The following is a 23,950-nucleotide window of genomic DNA, read 5'->3' as shown; positions in this document are numbered from 1 at the left end:
AAGGAAAGTTTGTGCACAGGGCAGAATTTGGTTCTATGTTTACAAATTATGGCCAGCATGTACACACAGATTGCCAATATTTATGAACAGAATACAAATAAACATTGTGAAATAAGGTATATGTGCAAATCACTACAAGCTTTTTCCAGTTCCTCTCACACACTTAAAACTCTAGACCCAGGTTGTCAAACTTTTTCTGTGAAAACCCACATAGCAAATATTTTAGGCTTTTCAGGCCACATGATCCCTGCAGCAACTACATATACTATTCTGCCCTTGTGGCTGAAAGCAGCTAATACATAAATGATACATAAATAAATGGCCATGGCTGTGTTCTAATAAAACTACAAAAACAGGAGGCATCCCAGATCTGGCCTGCAGCTTTAGTTTGCTGACACATGCCCTAGATCCTCAAATAAGATCTATGGATGACAGATCATACCCCAAATTCTCCAGGACCATCCTGTTTTCAAACACTTTCATCCTTTTCCACACCACGTGTCCCAAATCCTCAAGGTATTTTGAAGGTAACACAGAGGTTGTAAAAGCAAACCATACTTTGTCAAATTCTACAAAACATTGTGAATCTACTCTGCCCTGGAAATCTGCTGGGCTTCGATATTTCACAACTATTTCTAGCAATAGAACTGAATACCCATAACTTCTGCTTTCACAGAAACAGCTGAGAAAATCAGCCTATTTCACCATTTTGCCTACAACCAGACTTTTAGAGGCTATTCAGCTCAGCCAGAGTTCTGTCCTGTCTTTCCCTATTTTAAGGGAAAAAAAATTCATTTCAGAAAGCTTCTTTAGAACACACTACAGAAAACTGCATGGCTCAGTGGTTGGTTCAAAATCTTTCTTGAGTCAAGACCTCTTCGAAAATCTGTTAAAGTACTAACCCTCTATCTGGGGGGAAAAAAAAAAAAGCACATAAAAATTGTGTACAATTTTAAACGGTTCATAGACCTCCTAGAGCCAATCCATGGACTACTAGGTGTCCAAGGACTGTGGGTTTTTCCTTGTTGTCTCCCATTTTCTCCTTTTTCTCCTTCCCTCACAGGGATGGTTCTCTTTCCACCCCTAATTCCATCTCCCTCCCCAGCTTCTTCCCACAGTACTATGGAAAGAAATCAAAGAGACCTGGGCTTGAATCCTAGCTTAATCACTTACTAGTTTTGGCTTCCCTGTTTTGGAGGAAGGAGAACCTCAAGGAAGTATGAGTACTGTCAGAGAGGAAAGCAGGTCAACTTCCTGGATCTCGCTGCCAGGAAGGAAACTAAACTCCCTGGGTCTAAGACTATCTCTGCAGTTCACAGCAAGGCCCCTGTGAGGGCTCCCAACAACCTTGAGAGTTACATATCGTTTAAATAGTCATATTAAGGAGGCATCCCATATTTTCCAGGAATAAGCACTGTTCCAAAAGTCTGTCCTGTGGTTCCCATCAACAACCCTGTACATGCAAGATCATATGTTCTGACGTTTGCTTGGGGAAAAAACAAACTACTAACTCAGACATTTCACTCTGCAGTCTTAATTTCTTCAGGACTAGGGAAGAGGTTTTTTTCCGTATTATATTTTGCCTCTTTTCTTCCTTTCTTAATTTTGCAAATCTTTGGGAGTGAAGAACCAAAGGGAGGAAAATGAGATGGGCATTCATTTACTCATTCCACAAATATTGAGCACCTGAATGTACCACGCACTGTTTCAGAGGTCAAAAATGCCCACCCTCAAAGAGCTTTCATTCTGATGGGAAGAAAAAGACAACAAAACAAATACATAATAAATATACTACATTGGGTGGTAAGTGCTACAGAAAAAACAAAGCACAGACCACGAATCGAGTGGAGGTTGGAGAATGAGTTGCAATTTTAAATAGGTCAGCAACGACCTACCGAGGTGACATTTGAGTAAAGACCAGGAGGTGAGAAATTGCATCAATGTCACTGCTTCACTCAGATCTCCTCCTTTCCTTTTTCACCATTTTTGTGCCACGCCTTTCTCACTACAGTGAGCTTTGTTCCTAACATCCAGCACCTGCGGCTTTTCTTCAAGAGGACTGCCTAGAGACGACACAAGGGAGCATCTGCCCCAGCACCTCACGTGCCCAATCCTCCACCATAACCTCAAAGGCAGGGAAGAAACCAGGCTGTAGGTGCTGGACAAGGCAGGAGAAAGAAGGTCCTGGGATCCCTGCTGAGGCCTTCGTGTATCTTACATTAATCCTTTACGTCTCTGATGCTTTTATATTAAAAAAAAGCACTTTCATGTACATTATCTCAAGCACCACTCAGGCTGCCTGTTATCCTTGGATGACCTCTCTTTTAGTCTTTCCCTTCACTATGCTCTTCAATTTCACTAATCTCTATTCATGAGTATACAACGAATGGGGTAGAGACTACTATCAAGTTATCAAAGAACCGTGCGAGTTCAGGGGAAGGATTGGAGGGCGAGCGGGGATGGGGTGAGTTTAAGCTGAAAGTGGGGGACAGTCGTTCCCGGGGAGGGAACCGAATGAGCCCAGGCCCCGCTGGGCGGAGACCAGTGTCGCCAGGGCCCACCACCCGGGCCAAGGGGATTGACACCCCTGGGCCTTGGCTCAGAAACCTGTGGCAAGGACTCCACACTCGCGGTTGCAAAACCTGAAAAAGTGCGTGTCGCTTTTCGCCAAGGATAATGCCGGCCGGTTCCGGCAGGACGTCCTGCAAGGCGCTGGTGGAGGCGAAAAACCCGCCAGCCGAGTCCTCCACGACTCCATGCCCGGCTTTCTCAGGGCGAAAGAGGAAAGAAAGGGACCAGGGGGGAAACAAACAAAACCCGCGGGGCGGGCGCGGAGCGTGGCCGAGTGGCGCGGGCCGCGAGGCCGCAGTGGTTCCGGGGCCTCAGGTCGGGGCGACCCCGCCGTCTTCCGGGCCCGCGCGCGGCTCCCACGGCCCCTCGGCGCGTCCCCCGCCGGCGCTTCAGCCCCTCACGGCCGCCGCACCCGGGCCCATCCCGCGGTCGGGCCTCTCTGCCCTCGCCGCCGTGACGAATCGGCGCCGCCCGGGAAGGTACCGCATTCGGGAGGTTTGAGGAACGTATGGGGCCTGAAAAAAATCCTTGGCCGTAGGAAGCCTCACCGCGTCCTCAACAGAAAGTTTATTTTTCTAAAGAGAGTCGGGGGGACCCGGAGAGACATTCAGACGAGTGTTGAAAGTGCGAGTGCGGAAGCTCCGCCGCGAGGGGCGGGGCCTGCGAGGGACAAAGGGAAGCGAGGCTGGAGCTGCGGGCGCGTTTTCTGCCCGCGGGTGAGTGTTTCCAACCGGGCTTGGCCGGGTCGGGGGGTGGGGAGGACGGGTGGCAAGTCGCGGTGTCCCGGCTCGGCTGGACCCCGAGCTCCCGGGGGTTGCTGGGGTTCAGGCTTGGCCGCGGGGCCAGAACTGGGGACCGATTGCGGCCTCCTTGAGGCCTAGCGGAGCGAGGGCTGGGAGGGAGTCCCATCTGGGGCCCCTCCTTGGCGGCAAGATTTGCCCCTTCCACTAACGCCGCGGAACTGGTCAGAGCACCTGTGCATACCCCCCTTTGGTGGAGTTGCTGGTGAAGTGTAGCCTCCACGACAAACCTAATGAAAGGACCTCAGAGGAAGCGCCTGGGGCTAGCCAAGCCCGTGGTCCTCACCCCCAGGAAGGTGGTTTCCCCTTGGTTCAGGCAGAGACCCGAGGGCTCGCGGTGTGGCTTCGAGGGAAGAGCGAAAGCTCTGCAGCCGTTTGGCCTGGGTTTAAAACCCAGCTCTGGCACTTCCTGGCAGTGTGTCTTTAGACAAGTTACTTAAACTCGCCGAGACTCTCTTGTTTCATCCGTAAATAGGAGTGGCAGTACATATCTCCGTGGTAGTTGTGACTGTCAGACGAGGTAGTGTAGGTAATAAGCCTGTCCCGTGTAAGGGACTCAACAAATGCTTATCTAGTATTTTATGCCAGGCGCCGAGGATGGATCCACTGGTGGGTAAATGTACAAGCCCACCCTTAAGAATTTATAGTACAGCGAAGGAGAGCAATTATTTTAAAGCGTTAAACAATAAAGTGTGACGTATTAAGGATCTTGTGGCGGATATTGTCAGGGCTCCCCACAGCAAGGCCAACTGGGTGTTGACAGCTCTCTGAATGTGCAGATTTCCACTAGAATCAATGGTTTCTGCCCGTTACTTAAGGAAAGAGGGCCCAGGTTGGGCCACTGAGAAAATAAACTGTTTCTTTCCACATCAGGCCTCTTATTCCTTATGCTCCAGGGAAGTCTCTTAAAATGCAACATAGAGGCAAAAAAATCCTGTTTGTTTCACATAATGTTGGATGAAAGTGCCAGTAGTCATAGAAGTTATTTGCCTTTTTTCTAAAAATGAATGTCTCTTTGTACGCACTGTGTGTGATGTATATTGATCTCAGGGATAAGCTCATGTGGGTACGGTCATGTTATGAACTGGTAAATACTAGGACAAAATTTATTAAGAATTGAGCTAGGTACTGGGACTACAGTAATCAATTAAATTGTTGCTGTTCCCAGGCAGCGTACGATCTAGCCATATGAACAGGTATAATACGATATAGTAAACAATATCATAGACCTATGTAAATTGAGTAGGTGTACAGATGAGGAAGCAATTAATTTTGCCCAGGTAATTTATCAAGAAAGCTCCATTGAGTAGATATATTTTGAAATGGACTATGAAGGCTTTGTAAGAGTTTTTCAGGTAGACTCTCAAAATTTATTCCCAGCAGTTACAAAGCTGTTTACCTCTATAAGAGAATGTAAAGGGCATTATCATACCAATTACCTTTTGCACTACCTCCAGGAATCAAATGCTGCTCCATTTAATAGGAGTTGTTATTCTAAAAGGAAGGTAGAGCTGCTGCTGAGTGGGGGCTGTCGGTATCTGGTAGGCCTTGTTGGAGTGGGCCCTGATAATACGTCATTCTGTTGTCATTAAATTTTTATCAGTCTGATTAAATGTTTACATGGCATCCATAAAATGTTTTCCGTACAAGAGGTGGCTCAGTATCATAAGAAAAACTTGAAAGTACGTGTCTAATATTACTTTTAATATCCCCAGTAATTTTAGTCATTTAATTCTGATGAACCAAATGACCTAAAGAATTACTAAAATATGCAAATACTTGATTACTAGAAGACAATGTAAAGTAATTTTACTAAGAAATACCACTTATAAACTACCCTATTCTTTAGGAAAACATTCTCTTATGCTTGCTGAGTTTTGATTCTCATTTTTTTTCTTTTTTTTTTTTTTTATTTTAGTGTCTCAGATTCATTCTTAAGGAACTGAGAACTTAATCTTCCAAAATGTCAAGTAAGTTTCATTTTTTATATTTATCAACCTATATTAATAAGAAACTAATGCCCTAGCAAATGGGAATTCCAAAATACTCTCATTTTTTTTCTTCAAAACAGGACCATTGGTAGTTTTGTTGCATAGTATTATATCTCAGTTGTTTACAAGAAGTTATTTATTTTCTTTCAAACAGAAAGACCATCTTATGCCCCACCTCCCACCCCAGCTCCTGCAACAGTAAGTTTTAATTTTCTTGTTAATGTAATAGCCAAGTCTGGCCTTGATACAAAAACCCAGATGTCTTCCAGTGACAGTCACTCAGTCATCACAGCAACAGGATGAAAAACTCAGCTAAAAAACAGCACTTCCTACTAAATAAAATAACTCTGCATCTTACCTTGACCAACCCCAACATTTAAAGAAACATACTGCTGAAATGCCAACCTCCTGCTCAGTTCTTTTTTTAATGGGAAATAAGGGAGAAGTTAACACTTCTTTCTTATTGATCTCCATTAAGAGTCTTTCAGGTTGATATTGAATGAATACTCATTCTGGCATTTATTATTATTTTTAAACCTAACCTTCAACTGGTTACATTTTTCTCTCCTTGTCTATATATAATTTTCGTGTTAAACAATAAAGCTTCCAGTTCTAGAATAACACTCATTGTAAATCTTTATTTTCAAGCTGTTCAAGTAAGGATTTCATTATCTGTGGGTCAGATCCTGCTATTGAATTTTATTCCACTCCATAAGTAATTTTCTATTGGTTTGGGAATTGATATGTTTCAAAGCATCTAAATAATAGTTGTCAACTAGTTTTTTACCCAGCAAGCTCTGGCCCAGCTTGGTCAGCATGTAAAATACTTGTCCAATCCGTAAAACAGATTTAACGGTAACTGTTCAGGCCTTGCTGAAATGGATTCCTTGTTGTTTTTTATTTTAAAACAACAACAACACTGTTAACATTGACCATACCCTACAAAAGCAGTTCTTTAACAGCTGTTAGCCCTCCTTCAAACCCCCCACTCCCTAAATTTCAGGCTAGTTTACTAATTAGGTCCTTGTATAATTTTGTTTTCTCCACTAGATAACTACTCTTATTTACTAACCCTTAGATATATGTTTTAGTTATGTTTGTCAACAATTTGTTTTTCCTTAGTAAGATGCTTTTAAAAAGAGATACTGTATCACATGTTCCCAGTTCAATTTATGTAACTTATAGTCTCTAAAGTTACTTCCAGTAGATCTGAAAGTCCTGTGTTTGGTTTGTTTTCTTTCTTAAATCAGAACATTTCTTACGGCCATCTCCTTGGCACTCTGCTAGTGGCTATACAGGTGGAGTTGAACAATTGAGATTCCTGACCTCAGAGCTAATCATGTACTTCATTTTTGGAAATGGTATAATTGTCATGTTTTAGTTTCAATTTTTTTTTTAGTTCCCTTACCTAATTTTCTTACATTGTTGCCTCATAATGTTGAACAGTGATTCTCATTGTTTATGCAACCTTTGAAGAAGTCATTTTGATGCAAATACTGCCTCTGAGTGTATATAGTATCTTGAAGACAAACTTGATTTTTTGAGATAATAAAGTAGCTCAAAAACCAAGTGTCCCTTTATGACTTCTCAAATGTAGAAAGGGATTTTTTTTGCCTTTCTTTAGTCATATTTCTGTACCATTATAATTTCACATTGACACATAAAATACGGAAGACTAGGGATTAGGACATCCAACAGAATGGATATTAAATGAGTTATCCTCCTTTTTTTTTCCATTACTTCTACCACCATTACCGCCACCACCACCACCCGTAAATGTACCACTCCAAGTAATATACACTTCTTTTGTGGCTTTGATGCTTCATCTGTTTTGCCTACTTAAATATGCTTGATTTGCGTCTTCTATGACTATATAGAAATTGATCAGTTGTTCTCTTCTCCTAAAGTATCAAATGTAATATCTGCTTGAATGTCTGTCTTTTGGACCCTAAGGGTATGTGCAGCGGCATCTTTTAGAAAACTGTTTATACAGCTACAGCTTAGTTGGGATGTGTTAAGTGTATTTTACATTATAAAATTCAGGTCTGATATTCTTAATTGCATGTTAAAATGAAATTACTGTCACTTGTTTTGATTGAATTTCATTAGGTAAAATACTTTTGGTCTCTGCTACATCCTTTTTATGCATTATACCTTGATTCTCGTTAAGCTTGGATGTCATTGTATTAAGCATGAGGGCACTGCTATACAAGAGCCCATTTGTGATCACATTAACACATAATTCACAAAAGCCAAGAATGCCGTTGCTGCAACAAGTAGTTGTGTTTGGAAAGAGCTAGAGCTATCAGGAAACTAGATGAAAAAATAAAGTTCAAGTCTGTCAACTAGAAAAGTAGTTTCACGTTAAAACTAAACGCAGAAATTGTTCATGATTGACCTGTGGAAGATGGATCAAAGAAGAGATGGAAGAGAAAGCCTATAAAAGAGGGACTGGGTTAAAAAGATCAGATAGTACCCCAGAGTGAAATCCGTGCATTTCTTACAAGTCTTTGTTTTGAAATCATGTATGTGACATCCATTAAATCCCACATATGTTCTTTTCGATTGACAACTTCTGGCTTCCTGATTTGAATCTCTTCTCATTTCTCACATTATATAAAATGATTTAAAACTGTCTTTGAGAGCGATGCATTTCTTGTTTTTATTTGTTTTTAGTAGATAAATACATTGATGGCATCCACATAACTGTCAAATAAATCGTGTTTTGTTTTGCATGTAAAGTGTTTTCAGACTTCTAGTTTATCACATTTCAAGCTTTCCTATCTCAGACATATCGCTGGGTTGTTATATCATACTATTGACCATCAAGTAATCCTGAATGCTTAAGACACTTCACTGTATTGCTTATCCCAAAAAACAAGCACGCACATTCACACTCACACAAATACCACTGGCCCCTGCAAAGAGAAGGAAAGAGGGAAAAAAAACACTTGCAGACTGGTTCCTCAATGAAATTACAACACATCATTGCTTGTTTAAATTCAGGTTGCTTTTGCATGCCATATGCAGATCATTTTTCATTTCTGTGTTTTCCTCGTTTGAGCTCATTTCTCATTCGTGTTTTTGTCTCATTTGTTTCCATCAGCAAATGCCCAGCACACCAGGGTTTGTGGGATACAATCCATACAGTCATCTCGCCTACAACAACTACAGGCTGGGAGGGAACCCGGGCACCAACAGCCGGGTCACGGTAGGAGAATCAACTATTACAGCATCCGGCAAACAACTGGAATTGACCAGAAATGCCTTCAGAGTTAGGTCCTTTTGAATCATCAGCACAGCCATTAAAAAAATTTTTTTTAACCTGGCTTTTCCACTATTTTAAACATTCGTTGTACGATCTTACACTGAAAAAAAATAAATCTGGATATGTACATAGAAGAAAAGAAGAATTCATTCTATTTGGTGGTTGGTAGAGATAAAGCCTTGGGTACTTAATGTTTGTACCATATGTACAAACCTAGAATTTCTTATGGTTAAAATACCCTTTTTGAGGTGAAGAGTATCTTTCACTTAAGGTAATTGGCATTAAGCTCAAGAATTCAGTTTCTTAGTAAAGGCTGGGCTTATAGACCTGGCTTTTTTTTTTGGCTGGCTTACCAGTTTGGACTGCTACACATAATTATTTGTCTTTTGGATTTAATATTTGACCTTCTAATTGAGATTCATTTCTCTCTAGTTAAAAAGAAAAAAAACTTATGTCATTTCAAAGAATTGCAGAATGAAAGTTGAATAAAATTAATTTGAAGTACCAGACTAGATGTCTACAACTAGAAGTGCATTTATAACCCATAGGATAAGGGATATGATTTCTGAAACTTAGAATATTTCATTTAAATGATCAACCTAAGATATCAAAATTGGCTGATGTACTTAAGACTTTTTATTTTAGAATCATCTTAAACTCCATTGAAAGAAGTTTAAGTACCAAAGAAACAAATAACTGTAAAAATGATTTACAAAAAATAAATCCAAAAGCCAAATACCTACGTACATTGGAATGTGGTATTGATGAGAATTTATACAACCCAGAATGGCTGTAAACTTTTTAGTACCTGGTTTTTGTTTGCTCTGTTCATAAATAATTCAATTAATCTGACTTCAAAAACGCCCTCTCACCCTGTAGTCAAGCTACAGCAGAAAGCTTGTACCTATCAGACTGTTATGACTATCTTGGTAAGCGTATTGCTTAGCTTGATAGGTTTGTTTGTCTAAATTTTTCATTGTTTCTGCATAATTTGTACTTCATAAGCATATCAAGTTTTACGTGCCATGCATATTTCATGGTATCTGAAAAGAATTCTGACAAAGTGTGTGTCTATGCATTTCACAATGCATACAGTTTCTCTGTGCATCGGTACATGTTTTTCCCTGGCCGAAATGTGTTGTTTCACAAGTATAATGGGTGGCAAGGTTATCAAATGATAAAGAACATTTTAATTTAAACAAGGAGCAAAATCAATTTTGGATCATTCATGTTAATGGAGAAAATTATTCATGGGCAATGAAAAAGAGAATGATTACATTTTAATAGCTCTGTACAGTCAGCTCTTGATTATCTATGTTAATGGAATAGAAATGGTGGTTAACTATAATATTAGAATCATTTGTATTTCCGTTTCTGTAAGCATTTTGTTTTTAACGTGGATGTGTCTATGGGAATTCTCTGTTAATACAGTGAGATCATTCAGTAGAGACTTAACTAGGAAAAGGAGAGTACACTCGCTGTCTCAGGGCCTGGGTCAATGATCTCTTCCTCTCCGTTCCTTCTTGGGGATGTTAGAACCCAACGTTTGGATTAGTCACTAGCTTCAGGATAGATTGGTATAGGCAGCTTGTTGGGCATGTAAAAGTTGGTGTTTTGGTTCTCTGGTGGTTTTCTGGTGTTATAGTCTTTTCACCACCAGACTGAAGTATATAATCAAACTGCTTAGGCTTAACCTGAAGGGCCTAGAAAATGGGAAAGCTTTTAGCCTGTGTTAATCCCGGCCCCTTCAACTTTTAGTGACCTCTCTCTCAGGTCATTGAATCATTCTCTAAGAAAATCAGTTATGCTTAAAGATTTACACCACTTTTTATATATCTAATTTAAGCTGTTAGGACTCAATAGATCTGATTTTGACCGTTTTAAAAGCGTTTTATTTTAAGATGACCCCAATTATGTGTTGCCCTTTTTTTTGGCTCCCAGTTGGTATTATTGTCTGCAAATCTCTTTAAGTCAGTGATTTGAAGGAATGATTCTGTGAAGCTCTATGAAGTAGTTTCCTGTAGGCTCTACAGAACATCTGGTTTTCCCTGATGACTCCAGTACACTTGAATAGTTTTCAAACAATAAACACTTTATATAGCATGTTGAAACCTTTTGGAGTGCTTATGATAGCTATGAGATGGAATTCACTCCTAGTCAGTTCTACATTCAGATGATGATTAACATTCTGTTAAGTACAGGTATGAAAACAGATTGAGACAGAATGTTAAAACAACTTATTTCTGTGCTGTTACGGAAATTCCATCCCAGAAAAAAATCCTAAAATAAGCTGAGAATTGGGAAGAAACAATAACAAAAAACTCTTGAGTAGCCAAAACAAATTTCACAAAATCATGGACTTTATCCATAGGAGGTTCCCAGGGCCTTACTCTCACATAAGCACAGTTTTTTTTTTGCCCTGAGCTAACATCTGCCAATCCTCCTCTTTTTTTTTTTTTTTTTTTTGCTGAGGAACACTGGCCCTGAGCTAACGTCCATGCCCATCTTCCTCCACTTTACATGGGAGGCCGCCACAGCATGGCCTGACAAGCCGTGCATCGATGCACGTCCAGGATCCAAACCTGCGAACCCGGGGCCGCCGCAGCGGAGCGCGAGCACTTAACCGCTTGCGCCACCGGGCTGGCCCGTCACATAAGTGCAGTTTTAACAAGCATAATTAATTAATTGTTTTCCCTCAACTCATTGCCAGTTGGAGGCAGAAAATTGGAAAGAGGGACAGTTGCTGCCTAGAGGTGATAGAACAAGGAAAGAAACAGCTAAGAAAAGAAACATGCCTTCCAAAAGCTCACCCCTGGGCCATTTAGTAAAGGGGTCAGCAGTGTTTCATATGTCAGACCAGAGGATTACAGCAAAGCAGTGGTTGTAAATGTGTTCAGTGCAAACTGCTTTTTTTCCTAAAGAGTAGAGAAATGTTTAAGACGTTGTAGAAAGATGTCTGTCTGAGACGGTAAATAAATTGGGAGTGGTTAGTGCTATAAATCTTGAATGTCCTGAAAACCAGCTAGAATTTAACTTTGTTGTTATTGTTTTGGGTTTTGTTTTATTTTGAGTTCTTTGCATCTTTTTTTAAAAATTGTTAATAGTGGTCTACCAACTTGAATTATTGGCACAATTCCAACTTTATTTGTAACCCACTTCATGGAATTCTGAAAGTTTGTGTTGGACATGACATAAGGTTAGCTTTGAGGGATTCTCCCCTACTCCCCCCCAAAGAACTGCAGGCCCTGAGACAGATCTCCTCCTACTAGCTGTTCATACCACCCATGGTGACAAGTTTCCATCCCCCATGGCTCACCTCCATTGCCCACCACTGGCTAAAAACAGGGCCTGGCTGCATGGGCACCAGCGTGAGTTGTGGTAAGAATGCATAGGAGGAGTGGAAAGAGGAACTACTGCTTCAGAGGTGAAATACGTTCTAATAAGTTCATGTATGAAGAAGCAGAGTTATTGACAAGCATATAGGGATGGAGGGAGACCCTCCTCATAGGAAGAGGAAACATTGTTTGAAAGCAGTGGAAGGGGGCACAAGCATGCTAATCCCTGAGCCCTTGGATGAAAAACAAGGTTATGATTGGGGTCCCAGCTCAGAATGGAGGAGTTTCCCTGGGGTTTCAACACATGCGATAGAAGGGGCAAAGGAGCAAAATGTCACTTGAGTTTTCTTATAAGGATTTGCCAGTCCCTGTCTTTTGATGATTAGAGTGAAGCCAGCACTTCTTCCCCCGAGCCTGGCAAGGAGAATCAATATCAGGAGTCTCCCAGGAATCTGGGTCCTTGATCAGATGCAGTCATGTGTGTTAAGACGAGACCAAGTTCAGAAATAGGCCCTCCTGGATGGGAGCTATCTGGGGTGCCCTCTAGAAGCTATCTGATATCTCTTCCCTAGATAGCTGCCCACAGAAGAACCTCTCTCTCATCTTTTTCTTTCCCCTTTTTTTTTTTCCTCTAACAAACTTTTTTCTTAACCTTTTTAAAAAATATTTTTCAGTCTCCCCTCCTCCTCCTTTTCTTCTGTTTTCCTTTTCCTTTCTGTGTCTTCCCTGCAAAACCAAAATTTTTTAATCAAATGGAATTTCTTGATAAAAGGCCTCAGTATAACTTAATCAAGCCCTCTGTCTGCCATTTCTCTGTTCCTGGTATACTTCTTCACTCCTACACTGTGATTAGGACTAAGGATAAAAAGAGGTGTGTCTGTAGTTCACACTTCTTGATCCCCTTTATGAAAAAACCCTAGATATGGGCATAGAACCTTAAGAAAAGTAAAATCTCTAGTCGTGATAAAGGAGATAAGAAGGTTTTTTGTTTTCCGTTGTTGAACCTAGGAAGTAGTTTTTGTGGTGACGGTGGTGTTGTTTACATGGGGGTGCATTCCTGAAATAGTATAAAATGGTACAAAGTCTCCTACAGACAGTGTGAGTGTGGTAAGTGCTGAAGGAGTTAGATTCTGGTACAGATAATCAAGTGTTGACTGTATGTGTAATGGTAAATTAAGCAAAATAAAGAGTGCCAGGTAATGTCCTAAATGTGGGACATTTGATATATAACCATATATATTCGATGTATGGATAATTATGTAATATTGTATTTGTTCTTACAGCCAGGTTGTCAAAGCAGTGGCAATGAACTGCTAAGTAAAATATTTAAAAATTATATGCTTGAAGTCATTTTCTTTATTTTCTTTTGATGTGAACATTTCTGAATTTGCAGTGATAGCTATTTTCAGTGGAGAAAATATAAGAATCTTGTATCCATGGACGAGTAGAAGAAAGGCGCATTAGCATTTTTTAAGGGACTCTCTTTTCAGTTTGCTGGTGAACTTCTTGCAATTGAATAATGAATGTATTTAACTTTTTTGTAGGCATCCTCTGGTATTACGATTCCAAAACCCCCAAAGCCACCAGATAAGCCGCTGATGCCCTACATGAGGTACAGCAGAAAGGTAGGTGCTCAGGAGCGGGAAAGGAGTGAGGACTGCCTCTTTGTTCTTTGCTTTACAATGAATTTCAGGTTGGCTTAGCCAGCTTTTCTGTGCATAGCCGGAGGAAAGGCTAAAGAATTGCAGTTTTTAGTGAAATTAGTTCTGATTTCAAAATCGCAGAACTAAAATCCAATGAGAACAGTTTAAATAAACTGTTAAAATCCTTAAGACAATGTTATGTAGTCTTTTGGAGAATATTTAATGACATGAGAAAAATGTTAAAAAAAAGAATACAAGACCACATGTATTAGTATCTTATTTTTATAAAAATAATAGCAACTACATGTTAGTTTGAGGGAAAAAAAAGCCTAAAAGACAATGGTTATCTCTAAACAGTAAACTTATGATAATTTTTATTTTCTTTATACTTCCTTGAATTTTCCCTCTTTTTGTTTTTTAGTGATGAACCTACATTACTCTTAAAATAACAATTATAGCCAGTATGTTTGGGAAGGACAAGAACATTTAGCTATTTTCACCACTATTTAGAAATTTTTAAATTTTGGTATAATTATTATATATATATTTGACGATATGGTGTGTTGTATTATGCAGATTAACCACTTTCCTTCTAAATTCTCATGAACTTTTAGAGACTCATAGACTAGGTTATTGAGTTAGCTCATCTTAAATATCTGCAGGGATTGGAGATGTCTGAGACCTGCCTTAAAGTGATCCAGCAAAGTACAGATGAAATGAGATTGGCCAACTGTTGATAATTATTGCGGCAGGTTGATGAGAACATAGGGATACGATACTATCCCCTCTGCTTTTGTCTATATTTAAAAGCTTCCCTATTAAAAAGTATTTTTAAAGGTCTATATTTTTAGGCGTCAGTACTGAAATTTCATCTGTTTCCTTTTTAAGGTCTGGGACCAAGTAAAGGCTTCCAACCCTGACCTAAAATTGTGGGAGATTGGCAAGATTATTGGTGGCATGTGGCGAGATCTCACTGATGAAGAAAAACAAGAATATTTAAACGAATACGAAGCAGAAAAGGTAGAATGGGGACTGCAGTGGGATGGATACAATGTAAAACGCATAAACATTTGCTTATTATTTATAAAAGAAACGTAAGATCTAATCAGACAGCTGAGGCTGCACTGAGGCTTTGTCTGCCTAGGTCAGTCACTTAATCTCTCTAGGCTTCAGATTCCTTATCTGTAAAAAGGAGATAATTATCATATCTTGATATTCATAGAGATAAGATAGGTATTCATTATAACCTGCAAAATGTTAATTATAAAACTGGAAAACATTTGAATTTCAGATAGAGTACAATGAATCCATGAAGGCCTATCATAATTCCCCCGCATACCTTGCTTATATAAATGCAAAAAGTCGTGCAGAAGCTGCTTTAGAGGAAGAAAGTCGACAGAGACAGTCTCGCATGGAGAAAGGAGAACCTTACATGAGCATTCAGCCTGCTGAAGACCCAGATGGTAAAAAAAAAAAAAAAGTGGGGTTTTGTTTATGCTTTCTCGGAGAATTAAAATGAGAAATCTCTTAAGTTTAAGTTTTTAGTTCCTATCCTAAATGGAAAACACAGCATAATTTAAGTGCCATTTCAATATTTTGATTAGTGAGGTTTGTATGTGAATTTCCCACAAGAAAAGGAAATGTCCTTTTTAGTGCAGAAAATAGCAAAAACTATTTATTGTTTATCAAAATCTTTGACTCAGAATACATGAAAAGGTTTTGAATAACAATCAAGGTTTTGCCTCAGCTGCTTTTAAAAAGCTAAATGCCTCCTAGTTATATCCTGTTTTCTTATTGGGTCCCTAAATTTGCAGAATTAAAGGCTCTTAAGGGAGAAACTTAATGAGTGGGAAGAATCATGAAATTTCTTTTCTAGTTAATTCAGAAATCCAACTAGAATTTATAAATATAGCTTCTGATAACACTCAGGAGAGTGCACACATACAAATTTTATACACAAATAGCAGAGCTTCCTAATTTGCATTCCACAGTTTGCAGGTGTGCAGATTGGGCCCCCTGGTTCTCTGCAGCCGGGGCGGTCTGAAGCTGTATGGAGCCCCAGAGATGGCCACTCTAGCTAGCATATCATCCACATATCAAGCATACTGTACAAGTAATGTTTTCTCTGTGTGCTGCTGTTATGTGGAAAAGGTTGGAAGCTCTAGCTACAAGCAACAGAAACATCAAGAAAATAATTTAAGATTCTGTTTTAAAGTAGCAGTAACAAAGAGGAAGCTTGTAAGAACTTTAAAGAAGATACTATTGAGAAAGGAAGCAATAATACCACCTAAAGACGTGAATAAACTGATATACTTTAAAGGAGAGAAAAATAAAAACGATTTGTTAAAAGAATGGACTGGGATATTGACAAATATTCCCATAAATACAGAATAGAAAATAGTAATATAGAGAATAAAATATGGAATAGAAACAATATTGAGTATTAAGCAGAATCAGTAGCAATAAAGACATGAGCATATGCAGACCTTAATTGCCCAAATTGGATTGATTAATGCAAGAAAAAGATATACAGAATTAAAAAATAAAAAAAAGATCCAGTCTACAAATAATTGGAAGGATAAGGGTCAGTATAAGAGGAAACAAAGGCTAGCAACATAGAAGCCTTAAGTAGAAAATAGGTAAAGTTTTCATTAGGTGAAAGAGAATGGCATGAACATTGAGGAGGACTGAAGAGGTTCGTTCAGGAACAGCCTTCAAAAGAGGATCCTTTTCTCTGTTTCTCCAACTTCTGTGCATTATATTTTCTAAGTTTGAGATAGGATCTTAAAGCTGCTAGTAAGAAAGGATAGATAATAATTAAGATGCCAGGATAAGGGGGCCGGCCCTGTGGCCGAGTGGTTAATGTTCCATGCGCTCCTCTTTGGCAGCCCGAGTTTGTGGGTTCGGATCCTGGGAGCAAACCTACTCCACTCATCAGCCATGCTATGGAGGCATCCCACATACATAGTAGAGGAAGATTGCCAGCAGTTGTTAGCTCAGGGCGAATCTTCCTCACCCAAAAAAAAAAAAAAAAAAAAAAAGCCAGGATAAGATTGACTTTAGACCTTGGCCTTTATCCCTCAGAACTGAGTAGAAAGAGGAAGACTTGGGAAGTGGAAATGTACATGAAACCAAGAGAAGGGCAGCAGGTCCATGAGTACAACAGCTGCAAAGATGACTGAAAGACGTGCAAGACACATGCAGTCACCCACACAAGACAGGGAAGGCTTTTTAAATTTTAGAGGATAGTCATGAGAGAGAAAGTAAATGGCTGGTGAATTACAAATAGAAAGTTAAGTAGAAAATATAAGCCTACTCTCCCTCTACCCACCAGAAAAAAATCAGACAGCTAACATGCAAGGAAAGACAAGCCAAAATTGCTAAGACTTTATTTCCCCTACTAATGGTCAACATGGGGGACATGCAGATGAAAGAAGAAAGCAAAAAATAACCACAGAAAAGATAACTTAGATGGAGGTAGCACAAATGTACCGTATATAATCTTAAGTGTGAATATGAAATACTCTTCCTTAAAAAGTAAAAGGGTCACCGAATTTTTTTTAAAAACACTATCTTGTATTCCAATAATTTTAATTTCAGAAGTATATATCCTAAAGAAATTACTTGAAAGGATACAAAAAGTAATTTGTACAACAGTTTGTAGTGGTGGTGTTTATGATAATAAGAGTTTCAGGAACTACTTAAATACCAAATAAGGGAGGTAGTAAAGTGTGACGTGGCAGCACAACTTGGGCCTCAGTAGCTGTGTTTCCTAAGGTGTGGTCCCTCCACCTCTGATGGGACACTACATTGATTAGGTGGTTCAGAGAGGAACTTGTGTTTTAATGTGTATTGCTTAAGAGGAAGATTTTTTTTTTTAAGTGAGTTAATTTAAATAAAAATATTAAGTAAGTAATACTACAGGTTGTTAGCAGATAAGTCAAAAACTGTGGAGGTGATAGAGTGAAGGTTGAGATTAAGGAAACACTCTTGCATAGCTATTAAAAATAAGCATATATGGGCCAGCCTGGTGGCTTAGTGGTTCATGCACTCCTCTTTGGCGGCCAGGGGTTCAAGGGTTCAGATCCCAGGCACAGACCAACACACTGCTCATCAAGCCATGCTGTGGCAGATTCCCACATACAAAATAGAGGAAGACTGGCACAGATGTTGGCTCAGGGCCAGTCTTTTTCACCAAAAAAAAATAATATGCATATGAATCAGATCCATACTCTATGTATATGAACTTGAGTGGATGAAAACAACGCAATACATTTACACACTGACAACTGTATACGTGTGTAAATTGATAAAAATGAAAAGTAAAATTTGGTATTAAACATTTTATTTTTTTCCTATAAAATTACTTTAGGGTTTTAGTGGTTTTTTAATCTAATAACATGTATATGCTGGTCTAGGAAACTGAACATTGCTAGAGATAATTGTTGTCTCTGCAGTGGGCATTTTCATTACTGTAATAGTAAACTACGATGGCAAAGACGTTGCCCAGTTCATATGTTGTCATCAGTTGTAAATGCCTTAAATTACTACCAAGAGAGTGAAACGTTTGGCAGAATTTCAGTTTTCCTGACACATGCAGCCTTCACGTTGATTTCCAGGCCAAAAGACACATGGTTTTATCTCATTTGTATTTCAGCCAAATTCTTTTCAGACACATGTCATCACTTAAAGATGTTGTGGGAAAAACCAGTACCTTAGCCAGTGAACACATTATGTCCTCTGTATGGTTTTTATCAAGTGACTGCCCCACTGCTCCCTTGATGCCCGTTAGACCCACTTGTTAGGCCAGTGAGGGCCATGGTAAAGGGTTAACATTGTTACACTCTCTTGTTTATGGTTACTGGTGACCTGATTTCCAGAACATCTTGTTTATTCCAGATTATGACGATGGCTTCTCAATGAAGCATACAGCCACTGCCCGTTTCCAGAGAAACCACCGCCTCATTAGTGAAATCCTTAGTGAGAGTGTGGTGCCAGATGTTCGGTCGGTTGTCACAACAGCTAGAATGCAGGTCCTCAAACGACAGGTCCAGTCCTTAATGGTTCATCAGGTAAAGGCACAAAACGTGTTATAAGAAAATGGGCCTATGCCACAGATCCCAGTGACCTGATTCTATACCATGCATCAATGTGCCTGTTGAGTATTTCAATGTTCAGTCTAACCTGTTCCTGATTCAGGGGAAAGGCTTGAGGGAGTGGACCTTTCCCAGAGATTTAATAAGTTTTTCATTAAAACTGTCACATGGAGGGCCGGCCCCGTGGCTTAGCGGTTAAGTGCGCGTGCTCTGCTGCTGGTGGCCCGGGTTTGCATCCCGGGCGCGCACCGACGCACCGCTTCTCCGGCCATGCTGAGGCCGCGTCCCACATACAGCAACTAGAAGGCTGTGCAGCTATGACATACAACTATCTACTGGGGCTTTGGGGGGAAAAATAAATAAATAAAAAAATTATATAAAAAAAAAAAAAAACTGTCACATAGAGCCTTGTGATGAGAAGTATATCCATTAAGAATTTGAGATATCCTGGGGCCGGCCCAGTGGCGTAGTGGTTAAGGTTGCGCACTCCACTTCAGCAGCCCAGGGTTCACGGGTTCAGATCCCCAGCACGGACCTACGCACCACTTATCAAGCCATGCTGTGGCAGGTGTCCCATATATACAGTAGACGAAGATGGGCACGGATGTTAGCCCAGGGCCAATCTTCCTCAGCAAAAAGAGGAGGATTGGCAACACATGTTAGCTCAGGGCTAATCTTCCTCACCAAAAAAAAAAAAAAAAAAAAAAATTGAGATATCCTGTCAACCTTTACTGCTTTACTAAATTTTTTTTTCCAAAGAAATTGCTCAGGCCTAAAACAGTATTCTTTAACATATACTTATTAATCTTAGTCATTCCTCTATGCTGCATTTTATATTTTAAAATCCTAGCTAGCTACATTCCGTAATAAATTATTTAAATTCAAAATATTTATCACACTATGAGAAAGTGTGGACCATTAAAAAATGAGACATATTTTCTGTGTTTGACATTTGCTTTAGAGAAAATAATTCAGTAATTATAAAGCCTGATCATATGTCTTACAGCGAAAACTAGAAGCTGAACTTCTTCAAATAGAGGAGCGACACCAGGAAAAGAAGAGGAAATTCCTGGAGAGCACAGATTCATTTAACAATGAACTTAAGAGGGTATCAACTTAATGTATTAACTATACTTTTATCACTGTGTCTGTTAATTTTTTTTTCATTCTTTTTACCAAAATAGTATTTTTATTGAATGTTGTTTACTTTGAAACAGGGTTAACAGGTAAGACCTTTGCTTTATAAAATTATTCCCATTTTCTGGCAAACTTGGCAGTAGGTTTGAAATATCATATAGTATACACACATGTACTAGGCCTGTAGACTCTAGAACCCTCTGATGTTTTAAAGTCTCATGCAATCATGAATTATTTTTATTTTATTGAGATTTATTTCTCAAATGTCTTCATTAGATGTAGTTCACTGTTTGCACTTTGTATTAAAACAAGTAAATCTAGTGTTTGGTAGCCTAAAAATATAAAATGGAAGCCTTGCATGCAATCCAGTACTTTCAGTATTGCCTCACCAACCATTTTGTGATATTGGATGTTAATGGCTGCTAGAGCAACTTTATTTTCCTGTAGACACCAGAGGTTCAGAGAAGAACCTAGAACCACGATTTTTGTCCCATATATGTGTGTATAGTTTGTTTCCCAAAAAACTCACTTTTGAAATAATTTCTCTGATTCAGAGATTGTAAGAAAAGAACATTACTAAGAGAGTTCTTTTTTTTTCTGACTACTAGTTGTGCGGGTTGAAAGTAGAAGTGGATATGGAAAAAATTGCAGCTGAAATTGCACAGGCAGAAGAACAGGCTCGCAAAAGGCAGGAGGAAAGGGAGAAAGAGGCAGCAGAGCAAGCTGAACGCAGTCAGAGCAGTATTGTTCCTGAGGAAGAGCAAGCAGCTAATAAGACCGAAGAAAAGAAGGACGACGAGAGCATTCCAATGGAGACAGGTAACTTACCAGTTGACACCAAAGTAAATGTCAAGGGTGTTTACAGCTTTCTTTAGTTTTGATTTTTCTTTCTCAGCACTTTTCAGAGGTCACTCTATTAATCTTGCCTCTTAGGTTATTCTCTTTATGACCTACCCATTTCTTTCTAAATCTTAATCTTTTATAGTAGATTCACTTAAAATGTTGGTATCAGTACAAAACAGCAGTGGTGTGTTGTCTTTAGTCTTCCTGTTTGAGGTCTTGCTTATTTGCCCAGATTGAGTCATGTCATTTTCTGGCTGGGAAATACAGAGTATAACGGCCCTGGAGTCAGACGGTCTGGGTCCAATACTGCTTCACCACTTGCCATAGTCATACCACCACCAAAGTCATGGTGGTATGACTTTGGATAAGTTCTTAATCTCAGTTTCCTCATTTGTAAGTGTTCTAGTACCTGCCTCCAAGAGTGAATTCCAAAGGATAGATAAGAAAATGTACATAAAATCATTCGGCATTAGACTTGACATGGTTATTGGCACTCAGTATTTTAACCTTTATTGCCAAAATTGTTTAAATAAGATGTGGTCATTGCTTTTACGATCAGTCATTTTTGGGGTCCTAGGACAGAGCTGGGCAAGTAAAACCTGCAGGCCACATCCTGTCCGCCACCTGTTCTTATAAATGAAGATTTATTGGAATACAGCTACACTCGTTTGTTTACGTGTTGTCTGTGGCTGTTTTGGGTTTACAGCAGATAGCTAAGTAGTTGCAGCAGAGACTGCCTGGCCCACATAACCTAAAATATTTACTGTCTAGCCTTTACAGAAAAAGTTTGTGGATCCCATCCTAGAAAAATTCTTACTTCCAGGTATACTGATTTTCCTGATTAAAAAAGCATTCCTCAAAGCAAAAAATAACATGTAAAACTTACGTAAAGTACAGATTAAATCGATTATTACTGGAAATTTTGAGATCACCTTACCTTCTGGCGCTATTTTGACCCTGCCCAGTGCACTATGTAAATAGGACTAAGCTAAAAGAATTTTAAGAAACACAACCAAAGGCTCCCTGTTGTTGTACTCCTGAGTACATAGTACTCAACTGACAACTTCTGATTTGACATCAGAAAACATTTAATGGAATATAGATATCTTTACCAGATATTTCTACAAAATTTAATTCAGCAGATTAACATTTCAGATAGTCAGATTTTAAGTTTCATTATCTGAGCGTTTTTCTGTTTTGTGTGAACATGTGTTTTATCTTAAATTTGGAGCATGAGTGTATTTTTGTGGTTAAGGCAAGAGCTTGAGAATTCAAGTGTGGATTCTTGCTCACTTTGCCACTAGACAAAACACCTCAGTCCTTTGCCTGCTTTGTCATCTACAAATAGAGCATGTCTATAGGTCTTTACTCAGATTTTATCCTTCTAGCTTAAGAAAGAAATGAAGAAAATTGTTTGAGGCTATTCGAGCAAAAACCTCATGCTCTTAATTTCTTACAGAAAACAGCCCAGCATGACTTTTAACAAAGTCCTTAAAATATTGACCTTATATCATTTCCATACCTGCTTTCTTACTTATTAAATGCAAAGCACTCCACAACAGCATTGTCCAATAGAAATAAATGTAAGTCACTGTGTAATCAGAAATTTTCTACTAACAACATTTTTTAAAAGTAAAGCAAAGCAAGTGAAATTAATTTTAATAATATATTTACTTAATCTAGTATATCCTAAACAATATCATTTAAACGTGTAATCACCATTTTTTAAAGTATTAATTTTTTATATTCTTTTTTCATACTAAATTTTCTAAATCTGATGTGTATTTTATACTTATAGCACATCTGAATTTTAGCTAGGAATACTTGATCTGTATTTGGATTTCATCAATTTACAGTTAAAAAGTAGATTTTCAAACCCCAAATTGTTTCAAACATGCTAAAAGTTCTTCAGTCACACCAGCTCACTTCAGATGCTCTGTAGCCACACGTGGTTAGTGGCTGCCATATTGGACAGCACGGCTCTAGAATGCCAGCATGATTAGAAGAGTCAGTTTTTGTCTTGGAACTAATCGTGACAAACGTGTGATTACAGAGGAGACACACCTTGAAGAAACGACGGAAAGCCAACAGAATGGTGAAGAAGGCACGTCTACTCCTGAGGACAAGGAGAGTGGGCAGGAGGGGGTGGACAGTATGGCAGAGGAAGGGACCAGTGACAGTAACACTGGCTCGGAGAGCAACAGTGCAACAGTGGAGGAGCCACCAACAGATCCCATACCAGAAGATGAGAAAAAAGAATAAATGTTGCCTTGTTTTATGTGTTCTAAATACTTTTTTAAATGAAAAAATGTTTTTTGAGTTTTAATGGTGTTATGTGGTTTGTGTATTAATATTTTCCTTGTCCGTATCACACCACCAAAGGCTTTTGGACCATTTAGCATCATGAGCCGAATGGCACAGTCACCTTTCTTAAGTGGTTGTGAAGATAGTTCTTTTCTTTGGAATTGTTTTTAGTCCTCGACTACTGAAAGCCTCAGAATTTAAATTAATTGAGAAAATGCCCACTTCTTTTAGAGAATTATCCTTTGATGCTGCAGAATCTACTCTTACAAATGCCTTCCTACAGCTCACTTGGGTGCTCACCAAAGCCATAGCTTTAAACCTTCCCAGTCCCAATCAACAGCTTCCCAGAAGTCCCCTTTCCTGTCTGCTTCCACAAAGAGTAGCTTCTTGAAAACATAATCATGTGAGTGTATATTTGTTCACTGACCCTTTTTTATTTTTAATCAGTGCTAGATGCCAAGAGTCGTGTTAGGGTGTTGAGTGTATCTGCAGCCACCCTTGTTGCAGAAACTCGTATTGATCCAGAAATAGTCTCCATAGTTAAAGTAGTTACTAGCTTATGAAATCGTCATTAAAGTGAACGTGGCACATATACACTATCTATGCTGCTTTTTGTTATAATTAATATTGGGTATGTTCTGGTAAATTTATCCTTATTGTACAGAAGAAAAAATTACTTTTTTTACCAAGTTTTCCAAAGACAGAATAGATTCTTGCAATGGAGCATATAACTTCAAAATGGTTAGCCCATGCTGGAAGACAAGCAGCTGGGAATTCAGTTCATTCACTTGAAATTGTTTTACAATAATCAAAACATTCAAAACCTCAAGGCTCAGGATCCCGTAGATGAGAGCCTACCTTTTTGATAAACTCCTAGTAAAGTCTTAGAGACTAGAAGCGAGACAGTTTGTGACACGCATGCTTCCCAAACCTAGAATAGCTTTTTACTGAATAGTGGTGTA

At 39.1% G+C, this 23,950-nt stretch overlaps 1 protein-coding gene across 1 annotated transcript; it reads left to right on the top strand.

The window, feature by feature from the left end:
- Positions 1-3,169: 3,169 nt before the first annotated feature.
- On the top strand, positions 3,170-23,010 carry SMARCE1 (SWI/SNF related BAF chromatin remodeling complex subunit E1). Its single transcript, XM_004434524.2, has 11 exons — positions 3,170-3,287; positions 5,290-5,341; positions 5,517-5,560; positions 8,469-8,573; positions 13,510-13,590; positions 14,497-14,628; positions 14,900-15,071; positions 18,508-18,680; positions 19,711-19,812; positions 20,450-20,660; positions 22,738-23,010. The coding sequence occupies exons 2-11, from the start codon at positions 5,335-5,337 to the stop codon at positions 22,944-22,946; spliced, it is 1,236 nt and encodes a 411-aa protein (XP_004434581.1). The 5' UTR covers positions 3,170-3,287; positions 5,290-5,334; the 3' UTR covers positions 22,947-23,010.
- The last annotated feature ends 940 nt before the right edge of the window (positions 23,011-23,950 follow it).

Source organism: Ceratotherium simum, chromosome 16 (assembly GCF_057802395.1).
Source record: "Ceratotherium simum simum isolate JZ-2026a chromosome 16, ASM5780239v1, whole genome shotgun sequence".
NCBI lineage: Eukaryota > Metazoa > Chordata > Mammalia > Perissodactyla > Rhinocerotidae > Ceratotherium > Ceratotherium simum.
The sequence above is the reverse complement of the archived record's forward strand: the minus strand, read 5'-3'. Positions and strand labels throughout refer to the sequence as shown.

Excerpts from the sequence above, each read along its gene's own strand:
- SMARCE1 (XM_004434524.2), top strand. Across the intron at positions 14,629-14,899 it reads ACGAATACGAAGCAGAAAAG|ATAGAGTACAATGAATCCAT; the intron begins GTAGAATGGGGA and ends TTTGAATTTCAG. Across the intron at positions 19,813-20,449 it reads TTAACAATGAACTTAAGAGG|TTGTGCGGGTTGAAAGTAGA; the intron begins GTATCAACTTAA and ends TCTGACTACTAG.